At 34.0% G+C, this 21,426-nt stretch overlaps 1 protein-coding gene and 1 long non-coding RNA gene across 2 annotated transcripts; one reads left to right on the top strand and one right to left on the bottom strand.

Annotated features, from left to right (window-relative positions):
* Window positions 1-5,251, bottom strand: f9a (coagulation factor IXa). Its single transcript, XM_048176998.1, has 8 exons — window positions 5,095-5,251; window positions 4,748-4,920; window positions 4,656-4,680; window positions 3,317-3,430; window positions 3,096-3,230; window positions 2,462-2,766; window positions 2,193-2,319; window positions 1-822 (listed from the first exon to the last, which is right to left on the bottom strand). Exons 1-8 carry the CDS (start codon window positions 5,147-5,149, stop codon window positions 242-244), a joined length of 1,515 nt encoding a protein of 504 aa, XP_048032955.1. The 5' UTR covers window positions 5,150-5,251; the 3' UTR covers window positions 1-241.
* Window positions 5,252-5,533: 282 nt separating this feature from the next.
* On the top strand, window positions 5,534-19,751 carry LOC125259486. Its single transcript, XR_007182831.1, has 3 exons — window positions 5,534-5,954; window positions 16,659-17,085; window positions 19,439-19,751. It is a non-coding gene; the product is annotated as an uncharacterized LOC125259486 (long non-coding RNA).
* Window positions 19,752-21,426: the final 1,675 nt, after the last annotated feature.

Below are 21,426 nucleotides of genomic sequence, written 5' to 3'. Positions count from 1 at the left end.
TTGATGAAATGCTGCACAGGCTTTAATGATGAAATCTCATTAGCCAGCCAGGTTTTGAGGGGCGGAGCATGATTACAATCTATTACAATGGGATCAATGGATTAGGAACAATGTAATTTTTTTTTTTTTTATTTGACTTGATTAGGCAAACATCAACTTAAATATTAATCAAAACCTTCTCTCAAGGTTTGAGCGTTGCTTTCACCATGTCTGAGATGACATTTTTAAATGAGACTCAAGATCATTGGTCCACATTTTTAAGCAGTACTCCTTTAGTAACACCCATCACATGCTGTATCCAACGATAATAGTTACCAACCTGTGTGTACACACCATACTTCCCTTTCTTGGCACATTCTTCTCCCCAACTGACAATGCCTGTGAGGAACCAGGTGTTGTGGTAGCGCATGGCATGAGGTCCTCCGCTGTCCCCCTGACAGGCGTCTTTAGGAGAATCCGAGTAGCCCGCACAGAACATCAAGTGTGTGATTTGGTCACTGCTGCTCTCCTTACACACTGTTCTGTCCACATAAGGCAATTCAACCTTCTGTAAAGTCACTGCACTTCGTCCTTGGAAGCGCAGACGGCCCCAGCCGCTGACGGTGGCCAGAGATCCAGACTGCAGCAGTGAGTTGGAGAAGAGCATGGGTCCCAGGCAGATGGGACGTATTGTTGGAGTTAACCGGATGGGGGTGCGCAGCCGCAACAAAGCAATGTCATGATTGTAGAGGCTTGATTTGGAGTCATAACGAGGATGAGAGAAGAAACGGGTGACGTCCAGATTCTGTTCTGTGTCTTCAGTCTTGGAGACGTCATGTTCCCCTGTGAAACATGGTTGTTAATAATATTATTAATAACTGGTCTTTGATCAGTAAAATTTCAGTAAAAATATCTAAAGATTTGTAAAACATTCTATTTACTTGATAAGCAAAGCTGCATAAGATAATGTTTTTGAAATGAAGTCTGTTATGGTCTCCAAGGCTGCATTTACTTGATCAAAAATACAGTAAAAATTTGTGGAATATTATTGCAATATTTTGTTTTTTTATAAGGTGTTTTTTTTTTGTTTTTTTATAAGGTGTTCCTATTACAGTGTAATTATGCTAAGTACTGATTATCTACATGTACTTATAATAGGGTTAGGCTTTGCTTTAGGGTCAGTTGCATGTAATTATGGATAATATATAGTTATTACTATAGTAACTACATGTAACGTGTAACAAGGACCATGTAAAATAAAGTGTTACCTAATTTTTCTATTTTAATATATTTAAAAATGTATATTATTACTGTGATGGAATTTCCAGTCATGATTCTTCAGAAATCATTTTTAATATGCTGATAATTTTGTTTTTCATGATTCTTTGATGAATAGAAAGTTCAAATAAACAGCATTTATTTGTAATAGAAATCTTCTGTAACATTATAAATGACTTGACTGTCATTTTTTGCCTGTCTTGAGTAGTAATTTCTTTTTTTATATATATAATCTTAATTACTTTTTTTAAATGGTAGTGTATATATTTTAATATATTTTTATAATTTATCTTATTATTGTTTTTATTGCCCTATTGGCAAAATGTGTTCATGTTTTAAAGATCAGTCTAAAAAAAAATATATATATATATATATATATATATATATATATATTTTTTTTTTTTTTTTTTTTCTTAACAAAGTCTTTATTATCTTCAAATGATTTTGTTCTTATGTAATTTTATCTTGTTGTAAGGATTTAGATACTTTTACTGGAATTTGAAGTGTATAGCCAAACAAGGAATTTGTATTGTATTTTATTTTATTTATTTTTTTACATTACATGTTGTTTTTTTGGTTTGGTTTTTTTTGGTAACGCTTTATTTTAAGGTGAAGTACGTACTTAAATAAGTACTGAGTAATATTAATTAACTACATGGACTTACTAGAGAGTTGTGTTTAGGGTTAGAGTTTGGTTTAGGGTTAGTAACTTGTAATTATGCATAATTTATTATTATAGTTATTACTGTAGTAAGTACATGTAGTAACGTGTAACTATGTCACCTTAAAATAAAGTGTTACCTTATTTTGTTAAATTTTTACATTTTTTTTTATAATATGCTATATAATAAATGTAATTGGCGCCATATATCAGTTTATATTAACCTGTTTCATTGGCTGTAAAATTCTGCTGTTGTTCTGTTGTAGGGTCTTACCAACTCTGATGAAGAAGGATCCATTCTGGCTCCCTACCAGACAGTGCGCTGCAGTAATGACCCATAAAGGGCTCAGAATGGAGCCTCCACAGAACACCTGCTGTGTTGAGTGAGACACCAGCGCCACCTAGGGATCAGCAGTCAACTGGGATAAATGACATGATTTTAGGAGCATAAACAGTTTATATATACAAGAAACTGTTTACTCCTAGATGATTTGATCAAAGACATTTCTGACTGTTAAAACACCTAAAATTTACAGTCTTTACCTGCCAAGGGATTTCTCCAGGTAAGGCTGGATTGCCACCAACAATACGGCTTTTTGGAGCACTTACTGTAGGCATCGTCAAATACTCAGCAAATGTCCATTCAGGCAGTTTAACACGAGGTGACGAGATTTTCGCTTCTTTCTGTTTAGAACCTGTTGGGATTGTCCGATTGTCTGTTTTGAGTATGCTGGAGGTTGATTTGATTGTACGATTGGAAGACTGTGCAGATGTGTTCGTTACAGAAGTGGGGCCACTGGCAATTATTCTCACAGCTGTTTTAATAGCTCTGCCACATGGGAACTTCACTGGTAATACATAAAAAAAAAAAAACACATTTTGGTTACACTTTATTTTAAGGTGACATAGTTACATTGTACTTACTCAAATAAGAACTGAGTAATATTAATTAGCTTCATGTACTTACTATGAAGTTCTGGTTAGGGTTTGGTTTAGAGTTAGTTACTTGTAATTATGCATAATTTACTGTTATTACTATAGTAAATACTCCTTAAAATAAAGTCTTTATGATATTTCATCATATAATACTGTATATGAGAAGCTTTAAGAATGAAAGTAGCTCTTTGAGATGTTTTTGTAGAAATCAGGACAGGAATTTAAGCAGTAAATAAATCACCTATAGGCTCACACGTGAATCCGTCGTCTGTGAGCTTGTATCCGGATGCACACCGACACTCTGTCCCACGAGACTCCAGCAGAACACAGAAATGCTCACAGCCACCATTATCAACATCACACTTTTTGGCAGTCACTGAGAAACAGCACAGAACATCTTTTAACACTGTAAACACGGTGCGCTCAAACTGTGTGTTTGAGGAAAAAGAGATCCTGTCTCACCTATTTCGCAGTTTTTTCCAACAAAGCCTGGTAGACAGTTACAGGTGTATGTGCCCATCTGGTCCTCACACGTGCCTCGGTTCTGACAGGGTGATGATTTACACTGGTCCCCATCTAACAAAAAATTTGCACTTAAATTTGCACTTAAATCTACCTTATTTGTCCAATAGGGTATTGACACAAATGTCAAGATTCTATTCGATTTCGATTCACAAGCTTGCAATTTGATTCGAATCAGCATCAATTATTTTGGATATATCAGGTACATGGTACATGGAAGATTTTCTCAAAGTAAAAAACGTCTCAACTAATGCTGTAAACTAGTGAGAGTCACTTGATAGCTAGACTTTATAATAATACTGAAGGTTAAAAATTAACTGATTTGTTTACATTACACTCAAGGAAGTTTTTATAAAAATAAAGTTATAATGCTAACTTTACAATCACATAATTATATTACTACTGCAGATTTTTGAAATATTAACATTTAAATGGTAGCTGTCATAAAAACTTGACGGATTCAAACATGCATTAAATATCGAAGAACATTAAAGAATTATAATGAATATGTAATATGGTGCATATATATCCTCTCTAGAGTTCATTTTCTAGCTGACTAACGAGTTTATGGTCACTGAATATGGTTTTTCTGAGGTAAATTTAACGTTTTATGTTTTATTGACGTCTTTTAGCGGTTAAAACACTGATTGAGCGATTACATGAGACATGATACGGATTTCGGTAAGTTGTACGGTATCTTTTAAAATACCTTCAGATGTTCATTCACATTTATTTTGCGCTGTAAACGGTATAAAAGCGGAGGAATGGATCAGTTCACGTGCTCTTCGCGTTGCCGCTTATCTTGAACCTGTCACGTCACATTAAACGGCGCCAAATGGTATTTATTTTTTGAATTTCGTAATAAAATGGACAGAATTTGAAAGCCGAGACTTTGTTTCATATCAAAATTAACAATGCACAAAGATTATTGCGATTCATTGGATGGGAGGCGCACTACAAATTTCTGTTCATTCATCAACTGCAAACAGGAAAGACCAATCGATTCTTGAAATTTAAGAATCAATATCGGTTCGTAAAAATGAGAATCATTTAATATCGAGAAATCGATATTTTTTACCCAGCCCTATTGTCCAATAATTAGGTCTAAAACTTTGTATAAATTGTTTCCTTAATTTCTGAGTTAAAGAATGAATGGTATTAATATCCATTTCAAATATTATCCTATAATTTATGTCTTTAGGTGGAACAGAAACCAACACACATTTGCCTCCCTGTTTAGTGTAGGTAAATATAAAAGTTAATGATCTAACAGACTTACCAGTATAACTCGCCCAAAACTCCATCTGAAAAACACACATTTGCTGTTACACAATACAATGACAAATGACGAACCACAACTTTTCTACTCACTGTCTTTTCGTCATTTTCAAAGGCTTCTCGGGCCTCCTCCAGGACACACTTTTCCTCCATACACTCCCTCTCCACATTCCCCTGCAGAAACTCCTCGAACAGTCCTGTGTTTGCTCGTCTGCGTCTCAAAATGCTGTCAGCTTTCTCTCCATCTAGAAACACTGAACTTGGGGCTGTTACAGAGTTTGAAAGTTACTAATCTTTAGAGGGGAACTACTCAAAGCTTTCTTTTTAATTTGATTATTAACCCGCAGAGAGTAAGGCGGCAAATGCCAGGTCTGTCTGTTATGTTTTCTGTCAGCTTTCAGAAGTGTGATTTATGAGGTAAATGGTTTTGTAGGTCTTACCTGCGAAGGCCTGCAGCCAAATATATGGGAAAAGAACAAGAATAAATGAAGCCATGTCAAACCAAATTCAGTCCCTTATTATTCCACAGTGATCTGACAGATAACCCGATCCTACGCTCCAAAGTACACACTGGCACAGGACATTCTGTCGAGAGACAGAAATAAAAGTACAACAAAATAAAATTGATTTTACTGAACATTTCACAATCACACTTAAAGTTAATCAAAATTAATACTATTTCACTATCATTATGTTTTCTTATTCAGGGTACTTTCAAACTGGTGGTACTGTTAAATTTAATGTTAGATAGTTTTTAAAAAAAAAATAATTATTATTTGTTTTTTTACATTCATATACCATTTTATTTTGCTTTATGAAGACTGGTGTAATATGTAAATCTCAGATATGCTGTTAACTTAACCTATTTAAAGTAATTGCAATGCAAATATGTAAATTTAATAACATGTATTTACTTTGTAGTATTTATAATATTACATTTAATATTTTCCCATACAATATAGATGGATTTTTGTACATTGCTTTTATATTTTAGGAAGAGTGTCCATCGCAAACAGATCGTCATGTTCGGGAGTCCTTGGCATGAAAAAGTTTCAAAATCAAATCTCCACTAGATGGTGCTGCTGGTTCCAATGACTAGATCAATAATGAAACATAGGTTTTACTTCTTCTTGACACAGTTTAGCATTCACTGGTTTCCTTTTTCACTAATAGAGAAAAGAGATGACACTATAATGCAATATTGTATGCGATATTTCTCCACAGACGGGCTCTGTATTGGGGACTGTGGGAGGGGCTCAATCGGCATGTTGGAGATCAGCCCAGTACGCTTCAGTTCACTGTAAGTGCTCTTGATGTCTTCTCTCCCCATGGGAATCGGTTATCTTCTCAGATGGAGCTTTTTTATTGACTGTGGGCTTTTCGTTTTCATCCATCCATTACGAGGCTGAATTATTCATTTCTAAGTAATTAACACTGGTCATCAATCCCACTGTATGAGTGCCAATCAATCTGTAACTGAGATTTTTCATTGCTGAAATGGGCTTTGGCTCACAGCCTCTCAAGGAGCAATCAACAGACTGTTATTGCAGCTATAAGAAAGAACATGAGTAAAATGACTACATCACTCAAAACTTTCTCATTACTTGGAAAAGCTTTACCCCCAGTTAGCCTTGAATTCACAGCCATTTTTAAAAACCAACACCACCACCAGTCAGTGAAGCTGAACTCTCTAAACGCAGAGATACATTCAGACATTAACTACTACCACGGCGCTCTGGAATACTTTGTGATTGGTCCATCGCGGACTGGCCCCCTGTCCAAGGTGTTTTCCCGCCTGCGGCCCGAGATGCTGGGATAGATTCCAGCCTCCCGCGAATCTAGAGAGGACATACAGTATGGAAAATTTCATACAACGCAACTGCCGCCATCTTGCGTCTCAGTTATCGTGAAAGTTACCTCAGATGACCTAGGTATTTGTATACCTGTAATATTGTTGCACTGTTTGTTTTGGACTATTTTTTTTTTTAAAGTTGTCGGTCATCCAGGTACCTTTTGCCTGCTGTTTTATGAATACTATGAATTCAGGCATAGGTATAGCCTACTACTTGGCTCACATACTGTTTTTACCTTAGTAGGGAAGTAGGCATATTCAGACACAGGGACGGTCATTGTACTTGACCTGACAACTTGTCAACTTACTCTAGCCTACATGACGTATTTCTTGTATTTGATGTTTAAAGGGTTAGTTCACCCAAAAATGAAAATAATGTCATTTATTACTAGGGCTGTGCTCAGAATATCGATACAACGATATATCGTCATGAACTCCTGACGATGCGCGTATCGATACAGCAGCTGCCGTATCGAGTCTGTCTTGCTTTTAAATCTAGCCAATCACGTGACGTCAATTGACGCTAGCAAGCAACGCAAGCAGACATTCACGTTTCTGTGAGCTTTCATTCGTAAATAATCAAATGTTTTGTCGCGGATGTGAACAGGAAATGCGCTCTCGAACGGAGAAACACGCGATCTCCAAATCATCGATCAAAGCGTGCTAACGTTTTAGGACAGGTCGATGGTATATAAATCATGCCCGAACGTTAGCGTTTGTCAATCAAGCCAAACCGTCCATTCAGAAACCGAGAAGTTTGGAGGCTGATATCTCAGGTTGACGCGCGAGCTGGCTTGACTGAAGTTTTCGTGAGGATATAGTTTATGGACTGTTTTGATTTCGGTAATTACATCTAGAAAGGTAAAAGCAGTGATGGCATATATAATAGATATATCTGAAAGCGAAACGAAAATGATATTGGCCTCGTCCAGTGGGGAGGACGCACGAGAGGATACCTGCGCATTTAATTGGTATGTGTATACTGTAATACTACATTTACAATGCTTATCAGTGGCGTGCACTTTGATCGTGAAAGTGAAAGTGCCCTTTGCGGTCACATCGCATCATTTAAATCTTGTTAACATTAGTTAATGCACTGTAAACCAACATGAACAAACAATCAACAACTGTATCTTTTATTAACTAACATTAACAAAGATGAGCTAATACAGTAACAAATGTAGGCTATTGCTCATGGTTAGTTCATGTTAATACATTATCTGATGTTTAATAAATGAACCTTATTGTTAAGTGTGTATTGTAAACTCATGTAGCCCATATTTTGTAGACCACGTTAATAAAAACGTATGTTGTTCTAGAACATATTTTGAGTTGATATCCAAAAAAATCTTTTTTACAGATGGAAAAAAAAAACAGGCAGTATAGACATTATTATAGCCGATATAATTAACTAACTTAGTTTTCTTACAGTCAACTTACTGTTGCAAGTGAAATTAGTCATTGAGCTTTGTTGATATGCTTCAGTGTCACTATAATTGTCAATTCAGTTACTGAGGGAGTGACTTTAAAAGCAAAAGGAAGAGCCATTCTAAGCTTTTTTTGTGACAATTTTTTTATATTTAATTTAAATCATTGTTTTTTTTAATGACAAAAACAAAATAGTTTTTTCAGTTATCACGACATGTTATAACACTGGTTATTCAATAAACGCATATTACTGTTACTAAACTCTGCTCAAAAGAAATTTAAATTCTAAATTGAACCATATCGTGATACGTATCGTATCGTGGCTTTAGTATCGTGATGCGTATCGTATCGTGACATTGTTGGTGATACACAGCCCTATTTATTACTCATGTGACTTTGGCGCTCCGAACCGCTGATTCGACACAAAAGATTCATAACGCTCTGAAGCTTCATGAATCAGTGTTTTGAAATCGTCCATCACTATAAGTCGTTATTTTGTTTGTTTTTTTGGCGCATCAAAAATATTCTCGTCGCTTTATAATATTAATATTGAACCACTGTACTCACATGAACTGATTTAAATATGTTTTTAGTACATTAATGGATCTTGAGAGAGGAAATGTCATTGCTGGCTATGCAGGCCTCAGATGAGCCATCGGATTTCAACAAAAATATCTTAATTTGTGTTCCGAAGATGAACGAAGGTCTTACGGGTGTGGAACGGCATGAGGGTGAGTAATAAATTACATTATTTCAATTTTTGGGTGAATTAACGCTTTAAGTAAGCATGAAGACTGCAAGTTGTGAATAACTTTTCATTACACAAAGAGACACAATTGTAAAATCGCATACTCTTAGTTACTTATTTTGAATAATAATTACTTTGCGACTGCTAAAAAATGTTCTAAATAATATGAATGTGTGTAGTATGAACTATGAATGAAATGTGGACATACTACATCCGTCAGGTTGTCATTATCACGTGACCTATAAGCGTCATTTGCGTCGCTTCACTGCCATTCACAAATCCTCTCCAGTGTCCTCATGGGATAGTAAAGTAAAGTCTTTTATGAGTTCTGTGAATTCTTTTGTCACATACTGTTTTTCGCCTACTATACAGGGAAGTATGTGCGATTTTGGATGCATCCACAGTGTTATATAAATGCAAGTTAAGCTTTATTTACACATTTTAGTTTCAATAGCCTACTTAGTTTGCAATTTAAAATAAACTTGTAAATATCTGGTCAGTAGTCCCTACTGTATGTAACAGATGACAGTTTAATTGTAATGCTTCTAATTAACTGATAAAAAGCAGTTGTAGACATTTTACAGATACACAATTATCTCTGTACCAATAAAATGTAGAATATAACTCTTTATGTTTCACTAACAAATAATGCAATAGCCTATCTAACACTGTAAAGTTTTACTCAAATCTTGCAGTTTCAGGGCAAATAAGTTTCTGAATGTGATGAATAATGGGATACGCTTAGCTTTACAGAGTAACAGCTTTTGCTTGATACCAAGCATGTGGGATGATAGCAGGGCAGGGTGATGTGGTTATTGTGGAGCATGTGGGAACTACAGCTGATTTATAACACAGCACCATTGATTTCAGCAGTGATGTGCGTCTGTCTAGCTGCCCTGTGCTGCTGGGAATTGGTGCCGTCTCCAATTAGATTAGAGTCTACTGCGAAGGATCAGCCCAGTGCAGTAGATAATAAAAATGTAACGCCTGTTCAGTGCAATCGATTATGGAGAGCATCTTCACTTTGGGTAGGTAAGCAGATTGCAGAGGTCCCAGGCCTTGTGAACTCTGCGTAAGTCCAGTGTAGCTCATTAGAGTCCCCAAGCCATTTGTACAAACTTATTTTTGGCTTTCGAAACAGCACCTGACTGGGTGTATCGTAATGTGCAGATAGAAGGGATGAAGAGAGGTGTAAAGTTGTGAATTTTGCGGTGTTAACTATATCAGGAAATAATAACAGGTACAAGACTGCACTGTTTTCAGATGCTTCATGTTCCCATGATCCACACTACATTATTAAAGGAATAATTTCATCATTATTTTCTAACTCTCATGTTGTTTCAAACCTAGTTTCTATTTTGAACACAAAAGGAGATGTTAGGCATAATGCTGCTCTTTTCATGCAATGATAGCAAGGGACTGTTGAGCTACAAAAATAGATCCAAAGCACTATACTGTAAAAGTGGTACATACAACTCATGTATTATATTGGCAGTCTACTGAAGTCGTATTATAGCTGTGTGTGAGAAAAAAAATGAAATTAAAGTTTTGTTTAAAACTCTACCTTATATCATAAATCTTACTGTTTTGGATATATTTAAACACTGTGCATCAAGACATGCTAAACATTATTGGTTCTTGTGTGTCTTGTAACCAATCTGGATGTGCCACATTTAAATATGCGCTTATTTAAATAGCACAAATGAGATTTGTGAACTACAGCACCAGGAAATATTATCTGGGGATAATAAGAAATAACTGTAGTCTGTTTCTTGCATCAAGCTATTGTTTGACTTCAGAAGACTAAAAGCATCTGGTAAATTAATAAATGCACCGATCATTTATATGGTACTTTAATGAAGTTGGGGGTTTTTCTTTCATTTTTGGAGCTTGACATGCCCTGCTTTCATTTGTAAGGAAAAGAGCAGCATGAATATCCTTTCTAACATCTTTTTTGTGTTCACTATTAACTCTAATGCTCAAAGTAATTCATTGGTTTGAGTAGGACAAACTTAAATTAGACAAATTAGTTCAGTAAATTATATTTTTTAGTAGTATTTAGCACTTTCTTTTTCTTCACGAACTGACATATTTTAAGTAAACTGAACTGTTTCAATGATTTGAGTTTTATGAACTTATTTCTTTTTTTATTTAGATGAACTTGATTTTTACTGAAACTGGGTTGGGATTTATATTTCCCAGAATGATTTGCCCATGGCACTCAAAAGGGAGAGTAAATGTTAAAATTAAGTGTTATTTCATGTTTTTTTGTGCAAGATTAATGTTAAGAGGGAGATTTAGTAGTGATTAATGTTTTGTTATGCTAATAAGTTTCTGTTAATGTGGGTTTTTGGAGAGTTACCATCAAGTGGTGCACGCGGCTTGGTTTGAGAGCAGGTATGTTAAAGTTTTTATATTGCTGTATTCATTCAGCAAACCATGTTAGCAAATTATTAAGTTATCATTTTCTGAATTAGCTTGTTATAGCTATAGCTACACTGTAAAACCTATCTGTGAAATTCACTAAATGAAATAAGTTTTACATTATTTTACATTACAAAACATTGACGTCAATTTGATGATTTTTTTTTTTTACATCAATTGGACATCAGTGTGTGGACATCAAATTGACATCAAAAAATTTGTCAATTTGATTTTTTTTTTTTTACATCAATTGTACATCAGTGTGTGGACGTCATATTGACATCAAAAAATTTGTCAATTTGATTTTTTTTTTTACATCAATTGTACATCAGTGTGTGGACGTCATATTGACATCAAAAAATTTACGTCAATTTGATGGGTTTTTTTTTTTACATCAATTGGACATCAGTGTGTGGACATCAAATTGACATCAAAAAATTTGTCAATTTGATTTTTTTTTTTTTTACATCAATTGTACATCAGTGTGTGGACGTCATATTGACATCAAAAAATTTACGTCAATTTGATGGTTTTTTTTTTACATCAATTGGACATCAGTGTGTGGATGTCAAATTGACATCAAAAAATTGACGTCAATTTGATGATTTTTTTTTTTTTACATCAATTGGACATCAGTGTGTGGACATCAAACTGACATCAAAAAATTTACGTCAATTTGATGGGGTTTTTTTTTTACATCAATTGGACATCAGTGTGTGGACATCAAATTGACATCAAAAAATTTGTCAATTTGATGGGGTTTTTTTTTACATCAATTGGACATCAGTGTGTGGACGTCAAATTGACATCAAAAAATTTGACGTCAATTTGATGTTTTTTTTTTTTTTTACATCAATTGGACATCAGTGTGTGGACATCAAATTGACATCAAAAAATTTGTCAATTTGATTTTTTTTTTTTTTACATCAATTGGACATCAGTGTGTGGACGTCAAATTGACATCAAAAAATTTACGTCAATTTGATGATTTTTTTTTTACATCAATTGTACATGAGTGTGTGTACGTCATATTGACATCAAAAAATTGACGTCAATTTGATGTTGTTGTTTTTTTTACATCAATTGGACATCACTGTGTGGACGTCAAATTGACATCAAAAAATTGACGTCAATTTGATGTTTTTTTTTTTTTTTACATCAATTGGACATCAGTGTGTGGACGTCAATATTGACATCAAAAAATTGACGTCAATTTGATGTTTTTTTTTTTTTTTACATCAATTGGACATCAGTGTGTGGACATCAAACTGACATCAAAAAATTTACGTCAATTTGATGGGGTTTTTTTTTACATCAATTGGACATCAGTGTGTGGACGTCAATTGACATCAAAAAATTGACGTCAATTTGATGTTTTTTTTTTTTTTTACATCAATTGGACATCAGTGTGTGGACATCAAACTGACATCAAAAAATTTACGTCAATTTGATGGGGTTTTTTTTACATCAATTGGACATCAGTGTGTGGACATCAAACTGACATCAAAAAATTTACGTCAATTTGATGGGGTTTTTTTTTACATCAATTGGACATCAGTGTGTGGACGTCAAATTGACATCAAAAAATTTACGTCAATTTGATGTTTTTTTTTTTTTTTTACATCAATTGGACATCAGTGTGTGGACGTCAAATTGACATCAAAAAATTGACGTCAATTTGATGATTTTTTTTTACATCAATTGGACATCAGTGTGTGGACGTCAAATTGACATCAAAAAATTGACGTCAATTTGATGATTTTTTTTTACATCAATTGGACATCAGTGTGTGGACGTCATATTGACATCAAAAAATTGACGTCAATTTAATGTTTTTTTTTTTTTTTACATCAATTGGACATCAGTGTGTGGACGTCAAATTGACATCAAAAAATTGACGTCAATTTGATGATTTTTTTTTTACATCAATTGGACATCAGTGTGTGGACGTCAAATTGACATCAAAAAATTGACGTCAATTTGATGATTTTTTTTTACATCAATTGGACATCAGTGTGTGGACGTCATATTGACATCAAAAAATTGACGTCAATTTGATGTTTTTTTTTTTTTTTTTACATCAATTGGACATCAGTGTGTGGACGTCAAATTGACATCAAAAAATTGACGTCAATTTGATGTTTTTTTTTTTTTACATCAATTGGACATCAGTGTGTGGACATCAAACTGACATCAAAAAATGTGTCAATTTGATGATTTTTTTTTTTTTTTTTTTTTTACATCAACTGGACATCAGTGTGTGGACATCAAATTGACATCAAAAAATTTGTCAATTTGATGTTTTTTTTTTTTTTTTACATCAATTGGACATCAGTGTGTGGACATCAAATTGACATCAAAAAATGTGTCAATTTGATGATTTTTTTTTTTTTTTTTTTTACATCAATTGGACATCAGTGTGTGGACATCAAATTGACATCAAAAAATTTGTCAATTTGATGTTTTTTTTTTTTTTTTTTACATCAATTGGACATCAGTGTGTGGACATCAAACTGACATCAAAAAATTTACGTCAATTTGAAGTTTTTTTTCCGACATCAATTGTACATCAGTGTGTGGACGTCAAATTGACATCAAAAAATTTACGTCAATTTGATAATTTTTTTTTTTTTTTTTTTACATCAATTGGACATCAGTGTGTGGACATCAAATTGACATCAAATTGACATCAAAAAATTTACGTCAATTTGATGATTTTTTTTACATCAATTGTACATCAGTGTGTGGACGTCAAATTGACATCAAAAAATTGACGTCAATTTGATGTTTTTTTTTTTTTTTTTTACATCAATTGGACATCAGTGTGTGGACATCAAATTGACATCAAAAAATTTACGTCAATTTGATGTTTTTTTTTTTTTTTTTACATCAATTGGACATCAGTGTGTGGACATCAAACTGACATCAAAAAATTTACGTCAATTTGATGGGGTTTTTTTTTACATCAATTGGACATCAGTGTGTGGACATCAAATTGACATCAAAAAATTTACGTCAATTTGATGATTTTTTTTTACATCAATTGGACATCAGTGTGTGGACGTCAAATTGACATCAAAAAATTGACGTCAATTTGATGTTTTTTTTTTTTTTTTACATCAATTGGACATCAGTGTGTGGACGTCAAATTGACCAAAAAATTGACGTCAATTTGATGTTTTTTTTTTTTTTTTACATCAATTGGACATCAGTGTGTGGACATCAAACTGACATCAAAAAATGTGTCAATTTGATGTTTTTTTTTTTTTTTTTACATCAATTGGACATCAGTGTGTGGACATCAAATTGACATCAAAAAATTGACGTCAATTTGATGTTTTTTTTTTTTTTTACATCAATTGTACATCAGTGTGTGGACGTCAAATTGACATCAAAAAATTGACGTCAATTTGATGTTTTTTTTTTTTTTTTTTTACATCAATTGGACATCAGTGTGTGGACATCAAATTGACATCAAAAAATTTGTCAATTTGATGATTTTTTTTTTTTTTTTTTTTTACATCAATTGGACATCAGTGTGTGGACATCAAATTGACATCAAAAAATTTACGTCAATTTGATGATTTTTTTTTTTTTTTTTTTTTTACATCAATTGGACATCAGTGTGTGGACATCAAATTGACATCAAAAAATTTGTCAATTTGATGTTTTTTTTTTTTTTTTTACATCAATTGGACATCAGTGTGTGGACATCAAATTGACATCAAAAAATTTACGTCAATTTGATGTTTTTTTTACATCAATTGGACATCAGTGTGTGGACGTCAAATTGACATCAAAAAATTTACGTCAATTTGATTTTTTTTTTTTTTTTTTACATCAATTGGACATCAGTGTGTGGACATCAAATTGACATCAAAAAATTGACGTCAATTTGATGTTTTTTTCCGACATCAATTGTACATCAGTGTGTGGACGTCAAATTGACATCAAAAAATTGACGTCAATTTGATGTTTTTTTTTTTTTTTTACATCAATTGGACATCAGTGTGTGGACATCAAATTGACATCAAAAAATTTACGTCAATTTGATGTTTTTTTGTTTTTTTTTTACATCAATTGGACATCAGTGTGTGGACATCAAACTGACATCAAAAAATTTACGTCAATTTGATGGGTTTTTTTTTACATCAATTGGACATCAGTGTGTGGACGTCAAATTGACATCAAAAAATTTACGTCAATTTGATGATTTTTTTTTACATCAATTGTACATCAGTGTGTGGACGTCATATTGACATAAAAAAATTTGACGTCAATTTGATTTTTTTTTTTTTTTTACATCAATTGGACATCAGTGTGTGGACGTCAAATTGACATCAAAAAATTGACGTCAATTTGATGTTTTTTTTTTTTTTTTTTACATCAATTGGACATCAGTGTGTGGACATCAAACTGACATCAAAAAATGTGTCAATTTGATTTTTTTTTTTTTTTTTACATAAATTGGACATCAGTGTGTGGACATCAAATTGACATCAAAAAATTGACGTCAATTTGATGTTTTTTTTCCGACATCAATTGTACATCAGTGTGTGGACGTCAAATTGACATCAAAAAATTGTACGTCAATTTGATAATTTTTTTTTTTTTACATCAATTGGACATCAGTGTGTGGACGTCAAATTGACATCAAAAAATTTACGTCAATTTGATTTTTTTTTTTTTACATCAATTGGACATCAGTGTGTGGACGTCAAATTGACATCAAAAAATTGACGTCAATTTGATGTTTTTTTTTTTTACATCAATTGGACATCAGTGTGTGGACGTCAAATTGACATCAAAAAATTTACGTCAATTTGATTTTTTTTTTTTTTACATCAATTGGACATCAGTGTGTGGACATCAAATTGACATCAAAAAATTTGTCAATTTGATGGGTTTTTTTTACATCAATTGGACATCAGTGTGTGGACGTCAAATTGACCTAAAAAAATTGACTTGCTTGTTGACTTTATCCTGCTGGTGTGGCTTACTTGGAAGAAATAGTGAGGATTACTGATCTAGGTGGTTATCCATGCTTGTTTAGTTTCCACTAATAAAAATGTTTACATTGAGAATACATGATCATTTTAAGTTAAATGTATTAGTTTACTCAAATATTTTAGATATTTCAATTTAATAACAATTAAAATGTAGAGTACAAAATAAAAATCTGCCAGTTCTGCTTACTTAAACTTTGAATTTCTTAACTTAAAAATTTTGATGTAACCGATTGAGTTTTGCCAACCATTTTTTCTGAGTTTTGCCAACTTTTTCGGGTTTACAATGTTCCATGGAAGAAAGCAAACACAGGTTTGAAACACTATGAGAAAATGATGACTATAATTTTTTGGGAGAATTATTACTTTAAAAATCTTGGCACAAAAGTACTTGTTTATAGCATTATACTATATGTGTCCATTTAGTATCATGTACATTTAGTAGCCAGAACAAGTAGAGTAAGTATATTGTATATTGAAGTTGTTTTAGATGATGCACTTAATAAAACCGCAAACTGAGGTTGAGTTTCACATGAATTCCTTTAGTGAGATTGATTATTCTCCAGAGACGGCGAGGCAGCAGGCCAGACCACAGATATATAGCAGCGAACATCACAGTGAACAGTGAGAACAGAGAAACATCACACCAAACGGCACAGAGAAGACTAAGAAAGGTTGTAATTACTTCACTTTCCTTTGTACGTTTTTGGAAGAAAGAGAGAAAAATAAACTTTGCACCATCTCAGACGAATGCAGACAGCCTAAGAATAGCAGGCTGTCTGAGAATAACCTTCACATCACGCACGCACACAATATCTGCCTCTGTTTCTGCGGTTACAGGGATTAGCAGTGACTCACCATGTAAGTCCTTACTGTTTCCCTCCCTCTCGGAGAGCGCAATACGGACATCAGTCATTCCACACCGTGTGTTTACCCTGCTGCAGGTCCTGCGGGATCATGGGAGCGTGTGTGGGTGTGTTTTCAATCACAGTGGCATAATGAACCAAAGCTATTATTTATGCAAATTATATATAATTTTATTGAAGAACCACTTCACTTGCAGAACTTTGCCCTCCTTTGGGTCATGTGCTGGGTTACAAGTCTTGATTTCTGCTTCTGAAGTAGTCACTTCATCAAAGCAATCTTAAAATTATAAAATTAGGAACTGTGAAATAACAATGAATAAATTAAATGAAGAATTTGCTTCTTTTTTTTTTTTTAGTACTTTTAGTAGTTCAACGTAAAAGTTATTTATTTCAGTTAGTTGTCAAGGCAGCATTTCAAAGTTTCATTTTTTTTAAGTTTAAGTTTTCATCTAATATTTAGATTTTATATGATTTCAGCTTTATTTCATTTAACAGAAAGCTTTAGTTTAATCATGTAGTTTAATAATATTTATCAAGAACAACACTGGTTGTTGCTGGCGTCATATCAAAGTAACTATAAGGTTTTAGATTAGAACCACAATTCAGGCAGATTTTAACAGAAAGTACTGTATATTATTGTCGGGGCAGGTTGTCACATTTTTGAAGGGCAAGTCATTTTTTTTTAAATTACCATTTTTTAATTAAATTGAAAATGAATAAATTAAAATATATTTTTGATCAAATCTTCTTTTCATTTTTTGCTTTTTCATCAATTGTTTTGTGTTTCATTAAGCTGATAATAAGCCATTAAATGGCAGGTTTCCATTGAGACAAAACCATAGTAACTGGGTAACCATGTGTCAAAAATAAACCTTAAAGAGATAGTTCACCCAAAAATGAAAATTCTGTCATTAATTACTCACCCTCATGTCGTTTGACACCCATAAGACTTTCGTACATCTTCAGAACACAAATGAAGATCTTTTTGATGAAATCTGAGAGATGTCTATCCCTCCATAGACAGCTACACTGCAAAAAATGCTGTTCTTACTTAGAATTTTTGTCTTGATTCCAGTCCAAATATCTAAAAATTCTTAGATCAAGAAGCATTTTCTTGACAAGTAAAAATTATTTTCTTGTTTTTGGGAAAACTTTTTCCTTAAAACAAGCAAAATAATCTGCCAGTGGGGTAAGTAAAATAATCTTATATCAAACCAAAAATAAGCAGTTTCAGTTTGGATTAAGATTATTTTACTTACCCCACTGGCAGATTATTTTGCTTGTTTTAAGGAAAAAGTTTTCCCAAAAACAAGAAAATAATTTTTACTTGTCAAGAAAATGCTTCTTGATCTAAGAATTTTTAGATATTTGGACTGGAATCAAGACAAAAATTCTAAGTAAGAATAGCATTTTTTGCAGTGTATGTGACTACCACTTTGACGCTTCAAAAGTGGTAGTCGCATAACTGTCTAACTGTCATAATTTGTTCATAAAGCGAATGGAGTCCTTTCAGAAAATTTGGACTAAACCACTCAATTCATATGGATTAGTTTTATGATCATTTTGTTAACTTTTTGAAGCGTCAAAGTGGTAGTCACTTTGCCATCTATGGAGGGGCAGAAAGATTTCAACAAAAAGATCTGCATTTGTGTTCCAAAGATGAACGAAAGTCTTACAGGTTTGGAATGACAATGAGGGTGAGTCATTTTCATTTTTGGGTGAACTATCCCTTTAAGAGATGTTGAAAATAGTGGCCTAAATAGTGGTTGAAAAAAAGTGTGACTAGCCCACATCTCCCCTTTATTCTCTGACCTGAGAATCAGGGGCTACCTAAGGTACAGTAGCACTGGTTGTTCATATGACAAAAAAGTGAAAAGAAAAAAAGAGTATCTGTCCCCTTATAAGATATTTAATCATGTCAATGACATGTTAAGATATGTGTTCCAGTGTGTTTAATCAGTTTGGACTGATGACCGCTTGTTTAATCTCTCATGCTAGACATGTGTCATGACATGGAAGCATCCCATTTATTTTCTTAAGGTGAGTATGGGGGCATTTACTGCTGCTGGCTCTGACATCTGTCTCCCTTTCCACCATTAAATCACACGGAGCGCTCAGACTCCCTTCCTGTGGGTGCAGTACTGCAGTTATAAATGGAACCTCTGCAGGCTTGAAGAATCTGCCCATGCCTTATATAGTCTCCTGGATGTGGCCATTGACATTAATCTGGTATTTGTTCGAGTGCACCTTTGTTAATTAGCACAGTCATTCTGTGAGTCTGAAAGGGTAATGTTTCACACCCACAGCCCCTGTGCACCACTCCAGTCCGGCCCAATCTAAGCAGCTGACATTTAAACAATCTGCTTGATATTTAGTGGGAGGATGAAAAGAAATAGCCACTTTATGTGTGCTCAAAACCGTAAACACATCTTTTGACTCTCTCTCTTTCTCAATTTACAGACTAGCAGTGCTTCATTTTATTGGATGGGTCTTAACTGAAGAGCTGTGATGAGCCATTGCAGTGGAGATGTCTTTTGCTCTAGAAATGTCTGAATTTGACACTGAGTCTGAAAGTAAATGAAAATCCCACTGACACTGAGAAATTATTTTGAGTCTACTCTATGGATGATCAACAGTTAAGATTGTAAATGAACTGCTAAGTTAAAATATAAACCATGTCTAATTTGTAACTTTTGTGGTAATGGGCATTCAAATTTTTGTCAAAAAATTTACTTTTAAGACCTCTAAAACTGTTTTTGGGACTCCAGTTCATTCGTCCACCCTGTCTAAATTAAAAAAAAAAAAAAAAAAAAAAACTAATCAAGACCAGTATCATTGGTATTACATATTATCGTTATCATTATCAGCAGCTGGTGATTAAAGTGGCTAATGCCTAAAAACAGTGCCAATGCTCCCATGTAATTCTCCGATGACCCAGTTCACAAGTTTCCAAACATTTTTAAATGCAGGACTAATTTTTAGATTGCAGTGGGCAACTGCAGATAATGTTCTTACCACAGTACACAAAATCTTCTCCCCATATTTAAGAAGATATTCTGCTAAGCTGTTAACATTTTAGAAAGTTCTCAGACCTCCGGGATTCATCAAATGCCAAAACAAGACAATCGCACATACTTTGTTCGTTCATTATCATGAAGAAAAGTTCACATTGTGCCTAACAAAATATCACAACACTTCCAGCTCTATAACAGAATCTTTTTCTTCCTCTAGTTTCTTCCCGAGTGTGTATTTCCAACCCTCTGCAGCTTTGCTGTTTAGACTAGTCTTCTGGGGATCAGTCAGGCCAGAGCTCCTCAGCTCCGAACCCTCCAGGACAGACCTACAACAAAGCCTAATGTTTACCCATGGAATGTTAAACAAAACTCTGCTCAAGGCTCTATAGCAGAGATGGAGGACTACAGAGGAAGAAACAAGAGGGAGATAGCGAAGGATAGGGAGTCATGCCTGTTCATTCCAAGGGATATTTCATGTATCAAGCTCAGGTTAACTAATTGACAGGAAAACAAATAGTGTTTCTGCCCTGGCCTTTCCTTATTTCTTAAAGGTCCCGTTCTTCGTGATCCCATGTTTCAAACTTTAGTTAGTGTGTAATGTTGTTGTTAGAGTATAAATAAAATCTGTAAAATTTTAAAGCTCAAAGTTCAATGCCAAGCGAGATATTTTATTTAACAGAAGTCGCCTACATCGAACGGCCAGTTTGGACTACATCCCTCTACTTCCTTCTTTAATGACGTCACTAAAACAGTTTTTTGACTAACCTCCGCCCACAGGAATACAAAGCGTTGCGATTGTAGAGTGTGTTTGTCGCCATGTCGTCGAAACGCTGTTATTTTCATCCCGCAGTCCAATCACCGGGTCTGATTCCGGCTCAAATTGATAGGGTAAAATTAAAGACATGTTTACAATAACACTGAGCGCGTTCATCTCCACGTTATGGTAAGAGGCGTGACCTTTCCGGGCAAGGTTCGCTCAGAGCCATATAGAGATGGCTCTGGGTTCGCTAAGCTGCTGTCGAATCACAACACAGGAACCGCTGGCACAATCAGAACTCGTTACGTATTTCTGAAGGAGGGACTTCATAGAACAAGGAAGTCATCAGCCCGTTTTTATGACAGTGGAAACAGCGGTATACAGATAAGTAAATTATGTGAAAAATACTGTGTTTTTTTACACGCGAAACATGAACACGTTATATTGCACACTATAAACACAATCAAAGCTTCAAAAAAACCACGAAAAATGGGACCTTTAAGCCTCGTTCAGACTGTCAGTCCAAATCTGATTTTTGTGGATATTGAAATCCGATCAGATTTAGCAAGTGTGAACAGCAAAAAATCACATAAAATGTGATTTTTACAAATACGTTTCAAGCTACATTCAATTGTGGTTTGAAATCCGGAAATTTCCGGAAATCCGTTTCTGTCTGC

This window comes from Megalobrama amblycephala, linkage group LG23 (genome assembly GCF_018812025.1).
Source record: "Megalobrama amblycephala isolate DHTTF-2021 linkage group LG23, ASM1881202v1, whole genome shotgun sequence".
Classification (NCBI taxonomy): domain Eukaryota; kingdom Metazoa; phylum Chordata; class Actinopteri; order Cypriniformes; family Xenocyprididae; genus Megalobrama; species Megalobrama amblycephala.
This window is presented reverse-complemented; position numbering and strand designations above follow the sequence as displayed.